This window comes from Nuphar pumila, chromosome 12 (assembly GCF_984573655.1).
Source record: "Nuphar pumila chromosome 12, dmNupPumi1.hap1.1, whole genome shotgun sequence".
Classification (NCBI taxonomy): Eukaryota; Viridiplantae; Streptophyta; class Magnoliopsida; order Nymphaeales; family Nymphaeaceae; genus Nuphar; species Nuphar pumila.
The window spans coordinates 88,225,922-88,246,522 of record NC_143260.1 but is presented as its reverse complement, the minus strand read 5'-3'; the positions used below and the strand labels follow the sequence as shown (position 1 = coordinate 88,246,522).

The 20,601-nt window shown below is 36.6% G+C and overlaps 1 protein-coding gene across 1 annotated transcript in view; it reads right to left on the bottom strand.

Annotated features, from left to right (window-relative positions):
• Positions 1-600: 600 nt before the first annotated feature.
• The window catches only part of LOC149821154 (Mitochondrial glycoprotein family protein), a 47,315-nt gene continuing 27,314 nt past the window's right edge, over positions 601-20,601 (bottom strand). Inside the window, exon 3 of the mRNA XM_089982629.1 lies at positions 601-928. Coding sequence (XP_089838755.1) covers positions 745-928 — 184 coding nt within the window. The 3' untranslated portion in view covers positions 601-744. The remainder of the gene's footprint in view (positions 929-20,601) is intronic.

Genomic DNA, 20,601 nt, shown 5'->3' with positions numbered 1-20,601 from the left:
AGGCAGATTAGATCTCATTTACAATCCTTTCAATAAGCTTTGCTTAAGGAAGCTTAGATCCACACATGGCGACATCACGATTTTTTTTTATAAGCAAGCTTGGGTTAGGCAGAGCCTTCTCTGTTATAAAACAAACTATACAAATTTTTTAAAAATATTTATCAAGGAAAAACCCCACCGGCTCAAGCGGGTCGCGGGAGAGATTGACGCTCTGTCGTATGGCCCACCCCCAAGTGGTTAAACTCTTGACCACCATTTTTTACCACCAGGGAGCTTACTGCTCTGGCCATAAAACAAGGAACACACACCTCAGGTATCAAACTCTTGGCATCCTTCAACTTAAATGTCTTAAGCCGAACCAGCTAGCCAGATGCGTGGAGACTTGTGAGCTTATATATAATCACCTTGACAACTCAACAATTGCTGTTTCAAAACCAGGAGTAGTTTCTTTTTTGGCCAAACCCCTGTTCACTTCCCAACTTATTTTCATTTGCACCTCTTGACAGGATTATCTTGCAGATATCACAATGACAATTGTTGTGCAAGGCCAAAAAACAAAAAAGTTCAGAAGCAGCATAGGCAGCCAATATCAACCACTGAGAAAAGATAAAAATGTGATTGAAAACTTGTATTGTATCCCCTTTACATACTAGTCATATTGAAAACTTCATAAAAATGGTTGTATCCCCGTATTCGCAACCGCATCCATGCGACATGAATTAAAACCTATGCTTAACGTTAGGGTTACTTCAGCTTAACCGTAGGGTCACGCGTGCTAATGAAGGTTCCAACAGATTTAAACCAACGCATAAGATGCCGATGATCTTTCACATAAAGCCACGCCTGGAGAAAAGGGAAGAGACGCTCGTTCACTCCACGTTCCTCAATGTAGTTGTGAAGGGCATCACGCATCTTTTCATCTAGATCCCTGCAAACAGACAGCACCTTTAGGAATGTCAATCACAAGCATTTCACATTCCATTAACAGATAAAAACAACCAATGGTACAAAGCACCATTAATATTCAGAAAATTAAATGACTTCTGAATTTTACTAGACGGTTAAAGCAGCCTTCACCATCACGTAGGTTTGATTCCTCGCTGTCCATGCACTCGAGTTAGACAGGAACTTGTAAAGACACATCAATATTACTTTTGTCAAGGAAGAACTTTCACAAAGTAAAAAATGGTGCCAAAAAATCCACTGATAAACTGTCACATGGATACTCCATTTTAACTGGCCTTCTGTATTTCCTTATGTACTAGTATATTGGAAACTTCATCAAAATGGTTGTATCCCCATATCCAACAACCATATCCATGCGACAGCAGTGATAAACATCAACAAGCTGTGCATACAGTAAGGAATATATTGTAAGGACAGTCTCGCTCATTTACATTTCAGGATACCCATCTGCAAGTTCCACATTTTCTTCTATGATGATTGTAAAAGTCCTGATCAGTGGCTTGATTAAGTGGGATATGCAGTACTGCTCAAATTAAACACTCTCCTGCTGCATCTGCTGTTCCAATTAGTTCAAGGACCTCCTCATCAAGAGCCTTGGATCCCCTCTTGATACTCTAGTTAAAAAGCAAGTTACTTCCCAGGTACCATCAGCATACAAAAAGTTTGTCATCTACTTTGCCTCGGGTCAATACCTTAGATTTCAAGCTTATTCAGAACATGTACTTTAGTATGAAAAACAGTTTCCCACATCAAGGTAAGTGCATTTGGAACAAGATGAATGTTTGTCACACCTTCTCAATCTTGCTGAATTACCTTGTTCACCCTTCTTTAATGTACCATGACAGTGACAGGCCGTTGAAGAAAGCATGTTTACTGCAAAAGCTAGTGGGTGACTACATGAAAGGACATCATACACAATTTATTATGGGAAGACCCCTTTATATGTGCACACACAATCTTTGGTAAAGGTACACATACTGTGAATTTGTAATCATTTAGAATCTCACTACCACAAACTGATGGTTAGATTGCACCTAATATAACTATAAAAAAATGACTTTCACATCCAAATTGCTATATGTGAAACAAGATTTCCTCTAAATAAACCATGATATATCCATCAATACTCTGATCCACTTGAAAATGCAAGTAGGTGGAATTCCACTGAATGATACGGCAAGCATATCCATACCAGAGAGTTATCACAGTAGATATGGTAAAGTTAAAATAATGGGAAAGTAGAGAAATGCCCAATTACATCATATGTTAGGAAAGGAGAAAGTAGAGAAATGCCAAAATACATTATACGATGAACATACAGACAGCACTTTTCCAATGGAAGATTGGTGGCATCAAGTCTGCCATAGAGCCTAAAATGAGCCAACTACAATATCCTTTCCATGAGTGTCCCGTACACAAGATATAAACAAGGGAACGTACCCCATCAAAATTCCTAGTATGGGAAACGAAATAAATGTGCTCAATTGAGACATCCGTTGGCAATTTAGATCATTTAGCGAAAGAGCAGTAATGAAGATGTATGACTTGGTACCTTGAGATGACTTCAAAATCCATTTTGCCCATTAGTTACCCCATGAAGATCTCTATGATTGGTATATGCTCTAAGCTTCATGGAAATTCAATTGATGAGAAGAAATATGCAAATAACACATAATCACATTGCCCAATCCATAGACTGTCATTGATGGTAAAACATTGAATTAACAAACTTAGAGCCTTATGATGTCAATACAGACAACATCAGACAAATTAACTGCCTACTCACTGTCCGCTGCAAGGTCACATGTCTCAGCATCAGGTTAACACTAAACTTAGCTAATGTGACAACCGGCTTCTTGTATTAGCAAAGAGATCCAAGGTATTAACACTAGCATATGATCTATGACAACCATAGCAAGAAAGCATCACCTCTAAATTGAAAGCATATCCAAAGGGACCTAAGTCCATCCTAATCCTTTGAATGAACTATCATTTCACGATCAACATAATATTCTATATCTGAGTCTACATCTTATCCCCTATTTCTAACTAGGAGTAAACCTCTGTCACTCCATATTTCATGTTGCTCTGAGTCCAACCATGTTTTAAGGTGCAACTCTTAAAACCGTATAAATTCTGTTGAAGGTAAGATGAAAGGCGCAGAAACCGAGGTAGAGAAAGAGGAAGAGAGAGAGAGAGAGAGAGAGAGAGAGAGAGACGGCTGGGGAATAATAGAACTTCTTAATCTCAATTAGGGCTAATCTCTATGTTAAATAGAGATAGTCCAAGGAACAAAATTACACCTAGGTCCCTTATTAAAGAATAAGATGCAAATAACCTCTAGTTTAGAAAAACTTATTTACTAAAAACATCTTAGTCTCAACACTCCCCCTCAAGCTGGAGCATAGATATCAATCATGCTCAGCTTGTCACAACACTTTGAGAAATTTGGTCTCGCCAGGGCTTTGGTAAAAACATCCGCTACTTGATCTTCGGAAGATACATGATCGGTGCAGATATACCCAGCCTGAACCAAGTCGCGAACATAGTGACAGTCAACTTCAATGTGTTTAGTCCTTTCATGAAACACTGGATTGTTGGCAATATATGTAGCAGCCCTATTGTCACACATCATCAATATAGGTAGGGATACTTTCTCCTGAAGCTCGGTTAAGACTGATTTTACCCACATAATCTCAGCTGCAGTCTGGGCCATTGCTCGGTATTCAGATTCAGCACTCGACCTGGCTACAACGGTTTGTTTCTTACTCCTCCAAGTAACAAGATTTCCTCCCACAAACACACAAAATCCAGATGTTGACTTCCTATCTTCAACAGATCCTGCATAATCCGCGTCAGTGTAAGCAACAACGTCCAAAGATGGATTTCGTTTAAACAACAGACCTTTACCAAGAGATGCCTTTAAGTACCGAATAACCATCATAGCTGCATCCCAGTGAACTTTTGTAGGTTTGTCCATGAACTGACTGATTTTACTCACAGCTAATGAAATGTCAGGTCTAGTAACTGTCACATATAGTAACTTACCCACCAAGGATCTAAAGCTGGCACTGTCTACATACTCAGACTTCTCATCGAACATGTGAGTTTTGGGATCCATTGGAATATTAGCTGGCTTGGCTCCTAGCATTCCAGTCTCTTTTAATAAGTCTAACACATACTTTCTTTGAGACAACACTAAGCCCTCTTTGTTTCTTGCAACTTCGATACCCAGAAAATATCGAAGGTGACCAAGATCTTTAGTAACAAAGTGTTTCTGAAGATGATCTTTTGTGGCAAAAATATCTTGGGCATTGCTCCCTGTTAATATGATGTCATCGACATATACCACCATAACAACAATTCCAGCACTGGTTTTCTTGATGAACAAGGAGTGATCTGAAGCTGACCTGACAAAGCCAAAACTAGACATGACCTCAAATAATTTGTGAAACCATGCCCTTGGACTCTGCTTCAGGCCATAAATAGTCTTCTTCAACTTGCACACCTTCTTATACTCCTCCTGAACCTCAAAGTCTGGGGGTTGTTGCATGTAAACCGTTTCCTGCAAATCCCCATACAAAAAGGCATTCTTGACATCCAACTGAAACAAGGGTCATCTATGGTGCACAGCAACAGAAAGAACAAGACGAATAGTGCCAAGACGAGCAACTGGGGAGAAAGTTTCAAAAAAGTCAACACCATAAGTCTGAGTATAACCTTTTGTAACCAACCGGGCTTTGTACCGTTCAATTGACCCATCTGAGTTATATTTAATGGTATATACCCATTTGCAACCAATAATATCTGCATCAGTCGGAGGAGCCACCAAATCCCAAGTGCCCCTAGAACATAGGGCATCCATCTCATCCTTCATAGCCTGCATCCATTTGGGGTCGAATAGAGCCTGACTATGATGAAGCAAAACAGAGGAGGCAGACAAAGCCAAGATAAACTTCTTCATAGAAGCCCCAAGATTAATTTCAGAAACACTTTGTTACTAAAGATCTTGGTCACCTTCGATATTTTCTGGGTATCGAAGTTGCAAGAAACAAAGAGGGCTTAGTGTTGTCTCAAAGAAAGTATGTGTTGGACTTATTAAAAGAGACTGGAATGCTAGGAGCCAAGCCAGCTAATATTCCAATGGATCCCAAAACTCACATGTTCGATGAGAAGTCTGAGTATGTAGACAGTGCCATAGGTGTAATTTTGTTCCTTGGACTATCTCTATTTAACATAGAGATTAGCCCTAATTGAGATTAAGAAGTTCTATTATTCTCCAACCGTCTCTCTCTCTCTCTCTCTCTTCCTCTTTCTCTCTCTCTCTACCTCAGTTTCTGCACCTTTCATCTTACCTTCAACATGGTATCAGAGCAGCGTGCGACCTTGGGTGCCTAAGTTCCAGCATCATTTTCCTTCGAGCAACATCTCATCGGATAGTCGGTCCTTCTGTGTGAAGATCAGACCTGGCTACAGATTTGCAGTCAGACCTAGTCACGACTATTGACTAGAGGTCGTGACTCAGATCTGAAGCCAAATCTGGGAGCAGTTTGGAAATCTATTGAAGATGGATCGTTGTGATTTGGCAAGCTGGAGCAGCAGGTGGATATCTGGGTATTGAAGTCTTGGCATTGACGATGTTGCAGTTGGTGGTGATTTAGAGCCTGTCGCACGGTGTGGACTAGATCTGTCTCCATTGCAGGCGTGTTAAAGATGTTGTGATCAGATCTGATCTGTTGTGGTCATGAGTTGTTGCTGTTAATATCGTTGTGGTGCTGGTGATCAGCGGTCTTTGTGGTGGCGTGGGTTGCTGTTCTTGTGGGTTGACGTGGTAATGTTAAATCAGATCATATTCAGATCTGATATTCGTTTTTGGTGTAGTTGAAGTTGTCTACTGCAGATCTGCACCTTGGTTCCCAACTTGGTGTGCTTGCGCCTATCAAATATTGATTTGCTGAAGTGTAAGCGTCTCAATAGTTTTACTCCATTAAAGCTCTAACATGGTATCGTGAAACTGATTTTATTTTGGCTGTCGTGATTTATATTGCTGAGAGTTGTTGTCGTGAGTTCCTTTATTTATGTTGATAAATACGCAGCTGTCGTGAATATCTTTATCTATGTTGATAAGTACAAGTGCTGTGCAGAAGTCGTGAAATTGAATTTTTTTTTGCTGTCATGAGGTATATGGCTGGGAGCAGATGTTGTGAGTTAAAAGTATTTAGCAAGCAGCTGGGTGATGTGTAGTGATCTTTTTTACTTAGCAAGAAGCTGGGTGTTGTGTCGTGCCCCTTTTGACGCAGCTGACTTTTGAAAACTGCATGTTAATAAGTTTTTTTTAATCAGCAGGCGTGATTCCCTGCTGTGAAAAAAAAATTTATTCTGTTTGTGGGAATCGTGTCCCTTGAAGTGGGATTCTATGTTGGGCAATGTGGTATCACACTCTAAGTCGTGTGTTGGGTGCTGCTACTGGTTGTCGTAGTGGCGAATGTGTGATGATAACACACTCTAAGTCGTGTTGGATGTGTGATCTTGATTTACAGCCTATAGTCATCCTTGGTTGAGGTGAAAGGTTTTGGTCAAGTTTCTTTAAAATTATATTTGGAGTTTGGATCTGAACAGTCGAAGGTCGTGTTTCTCAGATTTCATTGGTGAAGTCAAAACTTGATATACTCAGGCTTGCTGTTGATTGTGGGTATGCGCGTGTGGTTGCTCCTGCATTTTGTGAATCAAGCCCATTAGTTTATATTATGGCTCAAGTGGTTAAATCAGATGCAGATTTCTCCAATGATTGTGTAACTCTTAGCAGGGCTGAATATGACGAGCTTCTTGCTTTACGATCATCCAATTCAAAGTCTTCTGTTACGGAGGTTGTGTGCTCGGCAAGTGATGGCCTATCTGCTCAAGGTGGTAGGTGGGTTATTGATTCTGGAGCCTCTAGTCACTTGTGCGGAAACTCGAGCAATTTTTTTAGTTTAAAACCTGTGACAGGTCAGAAAGGGGTACGTCTTGCTGATGGTAGCTCTTCCCCAATTGTAGGGCAGGGAAACATGTCTATTACCCCTACTCTTCAATTGTCACATGTTCTTCATGCTCCTTCGTTTCCACAGAATTTATTATCAATCAGTCGAATGACAAAAGAGTTGAATTGTAGAGTAATTTTTGATCCTATGGGATGCACCTTTCAGGACTTGCTGACGGGGAGAAGGATTGGCGGTGGCTATGAGGAAGGTGGTCTGTATTACCTTCACCAACTAGAGGTTTCGGCCCACTCTACTGTTACATCATCCTCAAGTCCTTTATTGTGGCATCATCGTTTGGGTCACCTTCCAGTGACAAAACTTCGTCGTGTCATTCCTCATATACCTTCCTCAGTTTATTTTCAATGTGAAACATGTCAATTGGGAAAACATTGTCGAAGCTTTTTTCCCTCCAGTCAGAGTCCATCAAGTCAAGGATTGTTTAATCTTCTTCATGTAGATGTGTGGGGTCCGAGTAGGATTCCTAATAGGTCCCTTGTTAAAGAATAAGATGCAAATAACCTCTAGTTTAGAAAAACTTATTTACTAAAAACATCTTAGTCTCAACAAATTCCAATCATACTTTTGGGCTTTTTTTTTAAGCCTTTGTACATAGAGAAAATCTAGAATAGTTTTGGTTTATCATTTATCAAAACCTCCTATGTTTCACCTCATATACTCTCACTGTTCTATTCATTATGGTTAGTATATTCATCACATTTATTTGCATAATATCTTCTTGTTTCTTTGTCAATTAACATTCAGCATCATATGAAGTGCAAGGCAAACCACTTGTCCCAAAGCTACTCCCTAAGAGGTTCCTCAAATGTTCAAATCATCCCCTCCCACAGACTCATATTTCCTCATCTTCCTCTTAGATTATACCAACTAACCCACTCTACTGAGGATATACTTATTCCTGAAAATAATTTCTCCTTTCATGATTCTACATTTTTCCATTTATCTCACTTCACATTCCTATACCCTAATTTCCTCATCTCTTTCACTCAGCATAAGATCTGACAATATAAACCCTCTCAGTAAACATCATATCCACTGAAAAATAGAAACTACTATTTCTGTTGACCCACACATTTTGCTTAGCTATCATATTGACTAAAGGATGGCTAGCCAATCCAGTTTTAGTTCCTCCATCTCAAAAAGAAAAAATGTCCAAAGAAGATGCAATATGTGGTAACTCCAGTTTTCTGTTAAGTTATATATATATATATATATATATATATATATATATATATATATATATATATATATATATATATATATAGCTATCATATTGACTAAAGGATGGCTAGCCAATCCAGTTTTAGTTCCTCCATCTCAAAAAGAAAAAATGTCCAAAGAAGATGCAATATGTGGTAACTCCAGTTTTCTGTTAAGTTATATATATATATATATATATATATATATATATATATATATATATATATATATATTAGGGGTATTTTGGTCATTTCAATCTTTGTAATAGGTTGTGCCCATTAGGGGCACATTAGTACTTTTATTTTATTTTTTTTCCTTTTGTCCTTTTCTATTTTTATAGGGACTATTTGGTCAAAAACCAAATAGAGCTGTTGGGTTCTTTTTGGACTAGTCAATAGAGCTGTTGAAATAGTCCAACAGTTTTATTGTGACTGCTTCTTATGTATAAATAGGGGTGAACCCCCTCTTGTTCTTTAATGCTTCTCTTAAAGCATTCATGCTCAATAAAATGTATATTTTTTATATTCTTGTGTTCTTTTTAATTACTTAATGTCTTGTATGCACTTAGTGCTTGTGTAATGCCTTAGTGCTCTTGTATTGTTCCTTAGTTGGACTTGTGTATATGCATGTGCACTTTGTGTTTATGATCATAAGCCCTTGGAGGCCTTTGTTTGTATTTCTGCATATTTCATTACATGGTATCAGAGCCAAGAAATCCTTCTTGGTATTTTGCTTTTTTTGGATCTTGGGATTCTTTGGTTCAAGTTCATGCTTCGTGATCGTTGTGTGACTTGGGTTCAACGGAAATCTTAACCCGGTATGTATCTTAAATCTTTAATGTTACTTGAGTTATCCATCTCATGTATTATGCATGAGAAAACACTCAATTTTTCTTATCTTTTGAAAAGTTATTTGTTATTTTTGTTAAAAAAAAACTAAAAGCTTTTCAAAATTATTGTTAGGTTTATTTTTATTAAATGTTTTATAAAGTTTATAAAATTTGTTTGATCTTATGAAATGATATATGTGTACGCTTTTATGAGATCTAAGTTGAATCTTAGATTTTTGAACTTGATTTATTTAATATGTGCGTATATGATCTAGTATTCTTAAGCATGTGTTGTTGGCATTTAGATGCTTTATTTGAACACTTCATGGTTATAAATGTCAAATCGTGTTCGTATTTATTGTTATATTGAATTTTTTTTTGTTTTTGAAAAATTGTCAAATACTTTAAAATTATTTGAAATATTATTTTTAAATGGTTTTGTGTGTCATTCACAAGTATGAATTTATGAGTTTTTTGCTTAATTTGTGTTTGATTTTTTCTTTCTTTTTGATGTATTCTCATGTGAAACACAAAATATTTTGTGAAGTATAAAAAATTATGTGTGGTTAGGATCTTAGTGATCAAGGACACCGTGTTATTTTTTAAATTTGAATAAATGATTTTTTATATTGATATATAATCCTTGTGCACTTGTGATTGTCTTACATACACATTGATGAATGAGATTGTTTATTCGTGCAATAAGGTATTGAGCATCTCCTCTTATGAGAATTATTCACTTTTATGAATGCATTTTAAAATGATTAAAATTAGTTATGTTATTGTGAGTTTCTCTTGTTAACATTTTTTTTGTGGCCCTTGTGATTGTGTTATTTCTTAGTCTCATGACGCTTTAATGAACATTATATTATATGTTTTTTGCATGGGATTTAAGTATTATGTTTTTTGCATACATGGTACTAATAAAATATTAATTTGAGAATTATGAGAGTCTTCTTTGTTTATACCCTTTGTGGGTGTCATAAGTGTTTTCTTCGTGGTTTACTTTAGTACTTGTCCATTTTTCTATTGATAGGCATGCTTGTTCGTAATTAAAGACTCTCATTGATGGACATTTTGTCTTGTCGTATCATTGCATTTGCATTATGATACCTCACATGAGTTTTAAGTGTTAAGTTTCTTTTGTACACTTGTAATATTGAATGAAAATACTATTTTTGTACTTCTCTATGCCGCTTGACTATGGTTCACAGCCCGACTGTCAAAGAATTAGACTGACTACATGGGAATAGGGAAGAACTGAAATTGTGCCTTCTTGTGTGTATTCCCTTTAACTCCGCCTGTGTATAACTGTTTAGTTATACACTGCCGGTCCCAAGCCCGGATAAAGGAGGAGGGTTGCAGTAGGCCAGTGACAGTCAGCATAAAAACTTAGTCATACCCTATGAATATGAACCAATATGAGAATTTCATTGGGGTGTTCCCTACTGAGCGACGTGTTGTACTCTATAGGCCCAAAGGCAGTGATAAATGGGCAAGGGTTGCTAGGTCGTCGCCCAGAAGCGACGCGTCACATCGGTGCCCGGGTGTGGTGTCAAATAGGCAAGGGTTCCCTCACTTTGTTGGACGGGTGGGGGTAAAGAAGTTAGTCCAAGACCATAAAATTAGGTTAGCCACTTGGAACATAGGGTCTTTAACTGGTAAGTTGGTAGAGTTAGTAGATGTTATGTGTAGGAGAAAGATTGATATTTTATGTCTACAAGAGACCAAATGAGTAGGTGAGAAAGCAAAAGTGAACCTTGGGGATATAAGATTTGGTATACAGAAATAAATAGGAATAGGAATGGAGTAGGGATTGTTATGAGTCATGAGTTTATAGATAATGTAGTTGAGGTCCGTAAGAAGGGTGATAGGATTTTACTTATTAAATTAGTATTAGGTACGGACATTATTAATATTATTAGTGTTTATACACCTCAAGTAGGTTTAGATGATTCCATTAAGCGTCAATTTTGGGAAGATTTAGATGGAGTAGTATAAGGGATATCTCATGGAGAAAAGATTTTCATCGGCGGTGACCTTAATGGACATGTAGGCATTAGTAGAGATGGATTTGAGAGTATCCATGGAGGCTATGGTATAGGAGAAAGAAACGAAAGTGGAGAAAGGATTTTAGATTTTGGTTTGTCCTATGATATGATCTTAGCAAACACTTGGTTTAGGAAGAGGGAGTCTCACCTAGTAACATTTAAAAGTGAGGTTAATACGAGTCAGATAGATTTTTTCCTACTTAGAAAGAGAGATAGGGGTTGTTGCATCGATTGTAAGGTTATACCGGGAGAAAGTGTAGCTACACAACATAGAATCTTAATTTTAGATCTTAGAATTAGACAATGCCAAGGGATAGACATAGGATAGATCCTAGAATTAAGTAGTGAGCACTGAAAAGAGCTAAACAAGAAATGTTTATAGAGCAGGTAGTTAAGGAAGTTGATTGGTGTCTCGAAGAGGATTCAGAATCAATGTGGAATAAGATAGCGGGTGGCATGAGAAAGGTGGCTAAGAAGGTATTGGGTGAGTCTAAAGGCGGTGCACCGCTAGGTAAGGATACATCATGGTAGAACGAAGATGTCAAATTAGCTATTAAGGTTAAAAAAAAGTGTTATAGAAATCTAAGTAAGAGTCGTGATAATGAGAATTTGGAGAAGTATATGATAGCAAAGAAGGAAGCTAAAAAAGTAGTTCAAACGAGAGGGATAAGGTATATAAGGAGATTTATGACAAGTTGGATACCAAAGAGGGCGAGAAGGATATTTATAGGCTTGCAAAGATGAGAGATAGGAAATCGAGGGATCTAGGTATGGTTAGATGTATCAAAGATGAAACACAAAGGGTTTTAGTCAAAGAGGAGGAAACTAAGGAGAGATGAAAAGATTATTTTGATAAGCTAATTAATGGAAGTCATGCTGAGGATCTTGGAGACTTCTCCATTCCTTTTCATGAGATGAATCGTGACTTCATGTGTAAGATTCAAAAGAAAGAAATTGCAAAGGCTTTGAAGAAAATGAAATCAAGAAGGGCAGTTGGCCCAGATGGTATACCTATCGAGGCTTGAAAATGCTTGGGAGAGAAAGGTTTAGAATGGTTGACAAATCTTTTTAACAAGATTTGGCAAACAAATAAGATGCCTAATGAGTGGAGGAAGAGTACTTTGGTGCCTCTATATAAGAACAAGGGTGATATACGAGATTGCATAAACTATCGTGGTATAAAACTCATGAGTCATACTATGAAACTTTGGAAGAGGGTGATTGAGTCTAGGTTGAGGAAGGTTGTCATGATATCGGAGAATCAATTTGGTTTTATGCCTGGAAGATCAACTATGGAAGCTATACATCTTCTTAGACAACTTATTGAGAGAAATAGAGAGAGGAACAAAGATTTTCATATGGTTTTTATTGATTTAGAGAAGGCATACGATAAAGTACCTAGAGACGTTCTTTGGTGGACAATGATGAAGAAAGGTGTTTCTCTCAAGTACATTAGTATAATTAAAGATATGTATGAAGGAGTAGTAACCAATGTCCGCACTTGTGGAGGGGTGACAACCAATTTTCTTATAACGGTCGGGTTACATCAAGGATTTGCTTTAAGCCCTTTCCTATTTGCTATAGTGATGGATGAGCTTACGAGATCAATTCAAGAAAATGTGCCGTGGTGTATGTTGTTTGCTGATGATATTGTTTTGATTGATGAGTCTAGAGCTGGGGTTAATGCTAAGTTAGAATTATGGAGACAGACATTGGAAGCAAGAGGTTTTAAGTTAAGAGTAAGACAAAATATATGGAATGTCGGTTTAGTAAGCAACGAAGTAGTGATGGGAGTGTAGTGAAGCTTGGTGAGCAAGAAATATCGGTGGATGATTGTTTCAAATATTTGGGATCTATCATTCAAAAGTATGGAGAAATTGATGGAGATGTAAATCATAGGATAAAGGTTGGGTGAATGAAATAGAAAAGTGCAACTGGAGTGTTGTGCGATCGTAGAATGCCATTGCGGTTGAAGGAAAAGTTTTATAGGACGACTATTAGGCCCGCTTTACTACATGGTACGGAATGTTGGGCTGTCAAGAGACATCATAATCAAAAAATGAGTGTAGTTGAGATGCGTATGCTTAGATGGATGTGTGAAAATACAATAAAAGATAAGATTCGGAGCGAGGAGATACGTAAGAAGGTAGGCGTTGCACCCATTGAAAATAAGATGAGAGAGAATCGTTTACGGTGGTTTGGACATATTCGGCGAAGGCCTAATGATGCTCCAGTTAGAAGGATGGAGAAATGGGAAAATATATTAGTTAAAAGAGGTCGAGGTAGGCCTAGAAAGACATGGATGGAGATGATAGGAAAGGATATGAATGCTTTGGACCTCACCGAGCACATGGCATTGGATAGAAATGATTGGAGGAGAAGGATTCATGTGGAAGACCCAAAATGATTTTCTTTTTTGGTTCATATCACCGACCCCAATTGTTTTGGGATGAAGGCGTAGTTGTTGTTTGTTTGTTGTTGTTGTGTGTATTCCCTTTGTGGGTTTGTGAGTGAATCCCATAGTGGGTTCCTTGTCGATGCTTGTCCTATTCATTCTAGGTTTTTCATCTACCTTTATTAGTTTTGATTTGAAACTTTGTTTTTTTCAAAATTTGTTCGTACATACGAACCCCCATATTTGGAACTTGATTTTCATGTGCTTGTATCACCTTTTTTATGGCATTCGTCTTGTCCATCACAAAATTTTATATGATGCATCATTTCTTTTTTGCCTTATTGTTGGGTCAGGGTTAGTCGTTGAGGTGAGTTATATGTGCACCTCATGTCATCTTATCAATCTAGATTTCCAAGGGTTATGAGCATAATTAGCAAACTCGCGTCTCAAGCTCGGATCAAACCCCGACTGGCTCACCGAGTCAGTAGGTTGACTCAGTGACTTGGACGAGTCAGGACTATATTTTATAGTGTAAGCATATGAATAAGACATGAAAATAACTAAACTTCAAGCTAATATGTCAATAGCGAAGTTATAAAAAACATATAATTATACATGATTATTAACTTTTTTCATTGAACAATATTAAATTCTTCATAACAAGTGACTTTATATAAGAATTATGCATTAAAATAATAAAATACATGATAATTTTATTATCATGGGTTGGATCGGTAGTCCTGAATCGTGACCCAGTTGGGATCCGATCAGGGTTGACTCGGGCGATTCCCGAGTCGACTCACCGGGTTTGCCAACTATGGTTATGAGTGATGTGTTGTCACTTGTCTTGGGTCTGATTCATGGCTGATTGGCCTTTAAACTCATTGTTGTTGGTATTCCGAGTTAGCCCTTGATGTGAGTTACGTGTGCACATCAGGTCATCTTATCAGTTTGTAATTATCAAAGTTTATAAGTGTCGTGTTGACACTAATCTTGGATCTGATTGATAGTTGATTGGCCTCTAGATCCATATTGCTTTTGTTGAACCAGAGATGTTTGTTGAGGTAAGTTGTGTGCACCTCATTTTTTTGTCAGTTTAAATTGTTAACTTATAGTTCAACTCTAACTGACAGTTGTTTATGAATGCTTATAATTATGTTTATTTGTAATGGCTATCTATTTTTTAAACCATGGTGTTTCAAAAGATTGTTAAAATTGATATCGATATTGGTGACATTAATTTGTTTTCATTACAATATCTCTTACCTCGTGTGTTTTCTCCTATTATGGCTCTAATTTAAATGTCATTTTGTGTAGACAAGAGATGTTTTTCAATGTGGTGAGTTATGTAGACACATTAATTATTCACACTTTTTGTGTATTTGTTTTGCCCATATGTGGCAAGTAGCTGATACACTTGTTTAAAGTGTCATTTTATGTAGACAAGAGATATTGTTGGTTATTCACACTTTTTGTATATTTTGTTGCCCATATGTGGCATTGTGATTATGCTCTTGTTCTAGTAGTTGATACACTTGTGTAAGTGTTATTTTATGAAGACAAGAGATATTATTTGTTATTCACATTTTTTATGTGTTTTGTAGCCCATAAGTGACATTGTGATTGTGCTCTTATTCTAGTAGCTGATACACTTGAATTTTGAGGTTTAGAGGTCAAGTGAGGTGATTACTTGTGGTGGTCGAACAAATGTTGAGGTTTGCAAAATATCACTTTTTGATATTTGTGGGATTTTAAATCTCTTCATATTTTTCACAAATTGGTGTTGATTTGCAAATATCATTCCCTTTGTTATGTGGGATTTTTAAAATCTCTCTATGAAATTTCTAAACTTTTACTATTTGTTTTTCCTTGTATGAAAATTTATTTATTGATAAAATTTCATGTATTTCATTGAATAGTGATTAAATTCTCTTATGATCAATATTTATGTTTTCTTTAAAAATGTTCCACCATGATGTATCCTTACCTAGTGGTGCACCGCCTTTAGACTCACCCAATACCTCCTTAGCTACTTTTCTCATACCACCCGCTATCTTATTCCACATTGATTCTGAATCCTCCTCGAGACACCAATCAACTTCCTTAACTACCTGCTCTACAAACATTCCTTGTTTAGCTCCTTTCAGTGCCCACCACTTAATTCTAGGATCTATCCTATGTCTATCCCTTTTGCGGCATTGTCTAATTCTAAGATCTAAAATTAAGACTCTATGTTGTGTAGCTACACTTTCTCCTGGTATAACCTTACAATCGATGCAACAACCCCTATCTCTCTTTCTAAGTAGGAAAAAATCTATCTGACTCGTATTAACCCCACTTTTAAATGTTACTAGGTGAGACTCCCTCTTCCTAAACCAAGTGTTTGCTAAGATCATATCATAGGACAAACAAAAATCTAAAATCCTTTCTCCACTTTCATTTTTTTCTCCTATACCATAGCTATTAAGGTTAAAAGAGAGTGTTATAGAAATCTAAGTAAGAGTCGTGATAATGAGAATTTGGAGAAGTATATGATAGCAAAGAAGGAAGCTAAAAAAGTTGTTCGAAACGCGAGGGCTAAGGTATATAAGGAGGTTTATGACAAGTTGGATACCAAAGAAGGCGAGAAGGATATTTATAGGCTTGCAAAGATGAGAGATAGGAAATCGAAGGAGTTGGGTATGGTTAGATGTATCAAAGATGAAACGCAAAGGGTTTTAGTCAAAGATGAGGAGATTAAGGAGAGATGGAAAGATTATTTTGATAAGCTATTTAATGATAGTCATGCTCAAGATCTTGGAGACTTCTCCATTCCTTTTCATGAGACAAATCGTGACTTCATGCGCAAGATTCAAAAGAAAGAAATTGCAGAGGCTTTGAAGAAAATGAAATCAAGAAGGGCAGTTGGCCCAGATGGTATACCTATCGAGGCTTGGAAATGCTTGGGAGAGAAAGGTTTAGAATGGTTGACAAATCTTTTTAACTTGATTTGGCGAACAAATAAGATGCCTAATGAGTGGAGGAAGAGTACTTTGGTGCCTTTATATAAGAATAAGGGTGATATACAAGATTGCACAAACTATCGTGGTATAAAACTCATGAGTCATACTATGAAACTTTGGGAGAGGGTGATTGAGTCTAGGTTGAGGAAGGTTGTCATGGTATCGGAGAATCAATTTGGTTTTATGCCTGGAAGATCAACTATGGAAGCTATACATCTTCTTAGACAACTTATTGAAAGATATAGAGAGAGGAACAAAGATTTGCATATGGTTTTTATTGATTTAGAGAAGGCATACGATAGAGTACCTAGGGACGTTCTCTGGTGGACAATGATGAAGAAAGGTGTTTCTCTCAAGTACATTAGTATAATTAAAGATATGTATGAAGGAGTAGTAACCAATGTCCGCACTTGTGGAGGGGTGACAACCAATTTTCCGATAACGGTTGGGTTACATCAAGGATCTGCTTTAAGCCCTTTCCTATTTGCGATAGTGATGGATGAGCTTACGAGATCAATTCAAGAAAATGTACCGTGGTGTATGTTGTTTGCTGATGATATTGTTTTGATTGATGAGTCTAGAGCTGGGGTTAATGCTAAGTTAGAATTATGGAGACAGACATTGGAAGCTAGAGGTTTTAAGTTGAGTAAGAGTAAGACTGAATATATGGAATGTCGGTTTAGTAAGCAACGAAGTAGTGATGGGAGTGTAGTGAAGCTTGGTGAGCAAGATATACCGGTGAATGATTATTTCAAATATTTGGGATCCATCATTCAAAAGTATGGAGAAATTGATGGAGATGTAAATCATAGGATAAAGGTTGGGTGGATGAAATGGAAAAGTGCTACTGGAGTGCTGTGCGATCGTAGAATGCCATTGCGGTTGAAGGGAAAGTTTTATAGGACGACTATTAGACCCGCTTTACTATATGGTACAGAATGTTGGGCTGCCAAGAGACATCATATTCAAAAAATGAGTGTAGCTGAGATGCGGATGCTTAGATGGATGTGTGGAAATACAATAAAAGATAAGATTCGGAACGAAGAGCTACGTAAGAAGGTAGGTGTTGCACCCATTGAAAATAAGATGCGAGAGAATCGTTTACGGTGGTTTGGACATATTCGGCGAAGGCCTAATGATGCTCCAGTTAGAAGGTTGGAGAAATGGGAAAATATATTAGTTAAAAGAGGTCGGGGTAGGCCTAGGAAGACTTGGATGGAGATGATAGGAAAGGATATGAATGCTTTGAACCTCACCGAGGACATGGCGTTGGATAGAAATGATTGGAGGAAAAGGATTCATGTGGAAGACCCAAAATGAATTTCTTTTTTGGTTCATATCGCTGACCCCAATTGTTTTGGGATGGAGGCGTAGTTGTTGTTGTTTGTTTGTTTGTTGTTGTTGTTAAAAATGTGTTGATTATGGGCTTATGCTTGTCTAATGTTGTTTTTATAAAAAATTATATTTGAGGTATGCTCCTCTTATCTTGCTTGAATTATTACAAATGTTTCTAAAAATCTTAACATTTTTGCTACTTTGTTTAAAAATTCTGTTTGAGTGTTATTATTGTTCAAAATATACGTATTAGTTTTTTAAACTATATAACTATTTAGTTAGAATATCTTCTTTTGTATAGTTGAAATCTGTGTTTTGTTCGCTCTGTAAGTTCTTAATGATGCGATGGATTGAGAAAAGAATATCTTTGATGCATCATATTATGAAGATGGAGATATCCGATAAAGGTGTTTGGGGATGATCACCAATGAACACATTTGAAGACTTATATTTGCAAAATTGTCTAATGTGTCATAAAGATGGAGATTTCCAATGAAGACACTTGAAGACTTGGATCCTCCCCATTGATTCTTTTTTGTATTTCCAAACTTCCAGTATATTACACTGTAAGTTTGAAGGACAGTGTTAAGTTATATATATATATATATATATATATATATATATATATATATATATATATATATATATATATATTCATATGTATTTTATTTATAATGATATAATAGGTAAATACCTGTTAGGGGTATTTTGATCATTTTAGTCTTTGTAATAGGTTGTGCCCATTAGGGGCACATTAGTACTTTTATTTCACATTCTTCTTTTTGCCCTTTTCTATTTTTATAGGGACTATTTGGTCAAAGACCAAATAGAGTTGTTGGGTTCAGTCCAAAAGCTATTTTTGTAGCTGTTGGAACAGTCCAACTTTATTTTGACTCCCTCTTGTGTATAAATAGGGGTGAACCCCCTCTTGTTCTTTAATGCTTCTCTTAAAACGTTCATGCTTAATAAAATATATTTTTTTTATAATCATGTGTTCTTTTTAATTACTTAATGTCTTGTATGCACTTAGTGCTCTTGTATTTGTCCCTTAGTTGTATTTGTGTATGTGTATGTGCACTTTGTGTTTATGATAATGTAAGCCCTTGTTTGTATTTCCGCATATTTCATTACATTTTCACCCTAGTTTATAGAAATTGATGACACTTTCAAATTTTATTCAGCCTTTTAAGAAAATAAGAAAAGGAAAGAATGAGGGTGAAAAGTGCTCATTTATGTCAGGTTTAATTTGTTTTATTATTTTCAGTTCAATGATTGCTACTCATAATTCAACTTAAATTGCTATTTTTCCTCTCAACTTTTTCCTACCAAACCACTTTTTATTTGTAAACCATTCATTCCCGTTTGCATCTTTTTAGATTTTCCTCTTCTTAAACATGGTGTATCTTTTCATCGACCCCATACATTAATGCACTTTTGTCATCTTTGGACATACAACACATGGTTAGCAATTCAGTAAACACTTCAATTTTCCCTCTCTGAACATAAGGGCTCAATATGACAGCTGGACTATACATATTATGATTCTTAACTAAGTTCTGGGGTTCAGAACCCAGTGCTGGCTACCCCCAGCTTGCCTATCCAAAAGACAGAAAACATAAACTCAAACAAATGGCAGGTACTTGGAAGGGATTAAGCAAGTGCTTCCTAGGTTCACTAGAAGAGATGCCATGAAGAATAAGAAGAGAGGTGAAGTTGGTGTCCACCCCACATACATTAAGAAATTAGTCTCGATAGTTCACCTGATAGACTAAATGCCACAATTGCTTAAGAAATTCTAATACAAACTTTTGATTGCATAAAATCAATGGTTGAAAACTCCTTAACCATTGTATTCAAAAGCATAGAATGATGCATCTTAAATAAAAATTAGTGAAGCATAGAAGAGGTAAATTTTGCATCAACTTGTATTCATGAAAAGGATAAAAAGGAAAAACATGTCCCAGCCCAGTTCTTTTGCCCAATCCCTTCCTCCCACTACACCCCCTACGGGCTTCTCTGTGTGCACCTTTGTTTTCTTATTAGTTGGTATATGCTTGCACCTTATGGGCCTATTAGTAGACCAACTGATGTGGAGGGTCACATGAAAAAAAAAGCACTCACGGTGCGTTGTTATCTACTAGGGGTGATCTCAGATGAACACAAAGCAGTGTACTGCTTGACAGTGTATAAGCCTATGTAGTCAAAAGCCGAAGTTGGTACCTAGTCGATAGACCCCCAAAAAGACTAGTCAGAGACTAGGTGGGACTAGTTGATACCCCAATTAAAAATAAAAAAAGAAATAAAAATTAAAAAATGCAGTGCTAAAAGCCTAAAACTAATAGCAAAGAAGCATGCAACATAAGATTAATCAACAATGAAATATATAAAGTATAAGATATCGCTAAGAAATAAAAATTAAAAAATGCAGTGCTAAAAGCCTAAAACTAATAGCAAAGAAGCATGCAACATAAGATTAATCAACAATGAAATATATAAAGTATAAGATATCGCTACTTGCCAAGCATAGAAACCATTTATATTACCAAACCTGCCTAAAACTTGAGAACATTTGAAAAACAAATCAAACAACTGCCAATATCAACAAAAGCTAAATAAACAGTCTTAAAATAAAGCCTAGAAAATTCACAGAAACTTACATGAGTTGTAGCTTCGAATATGAGAACATGGACAGAAACTTACACAATTTACATGAATTGGAACCCCAATTAAAAAAGTTATAAAATACACAATTTATAGGAAAATCCACAGAAAAATACACATGCAT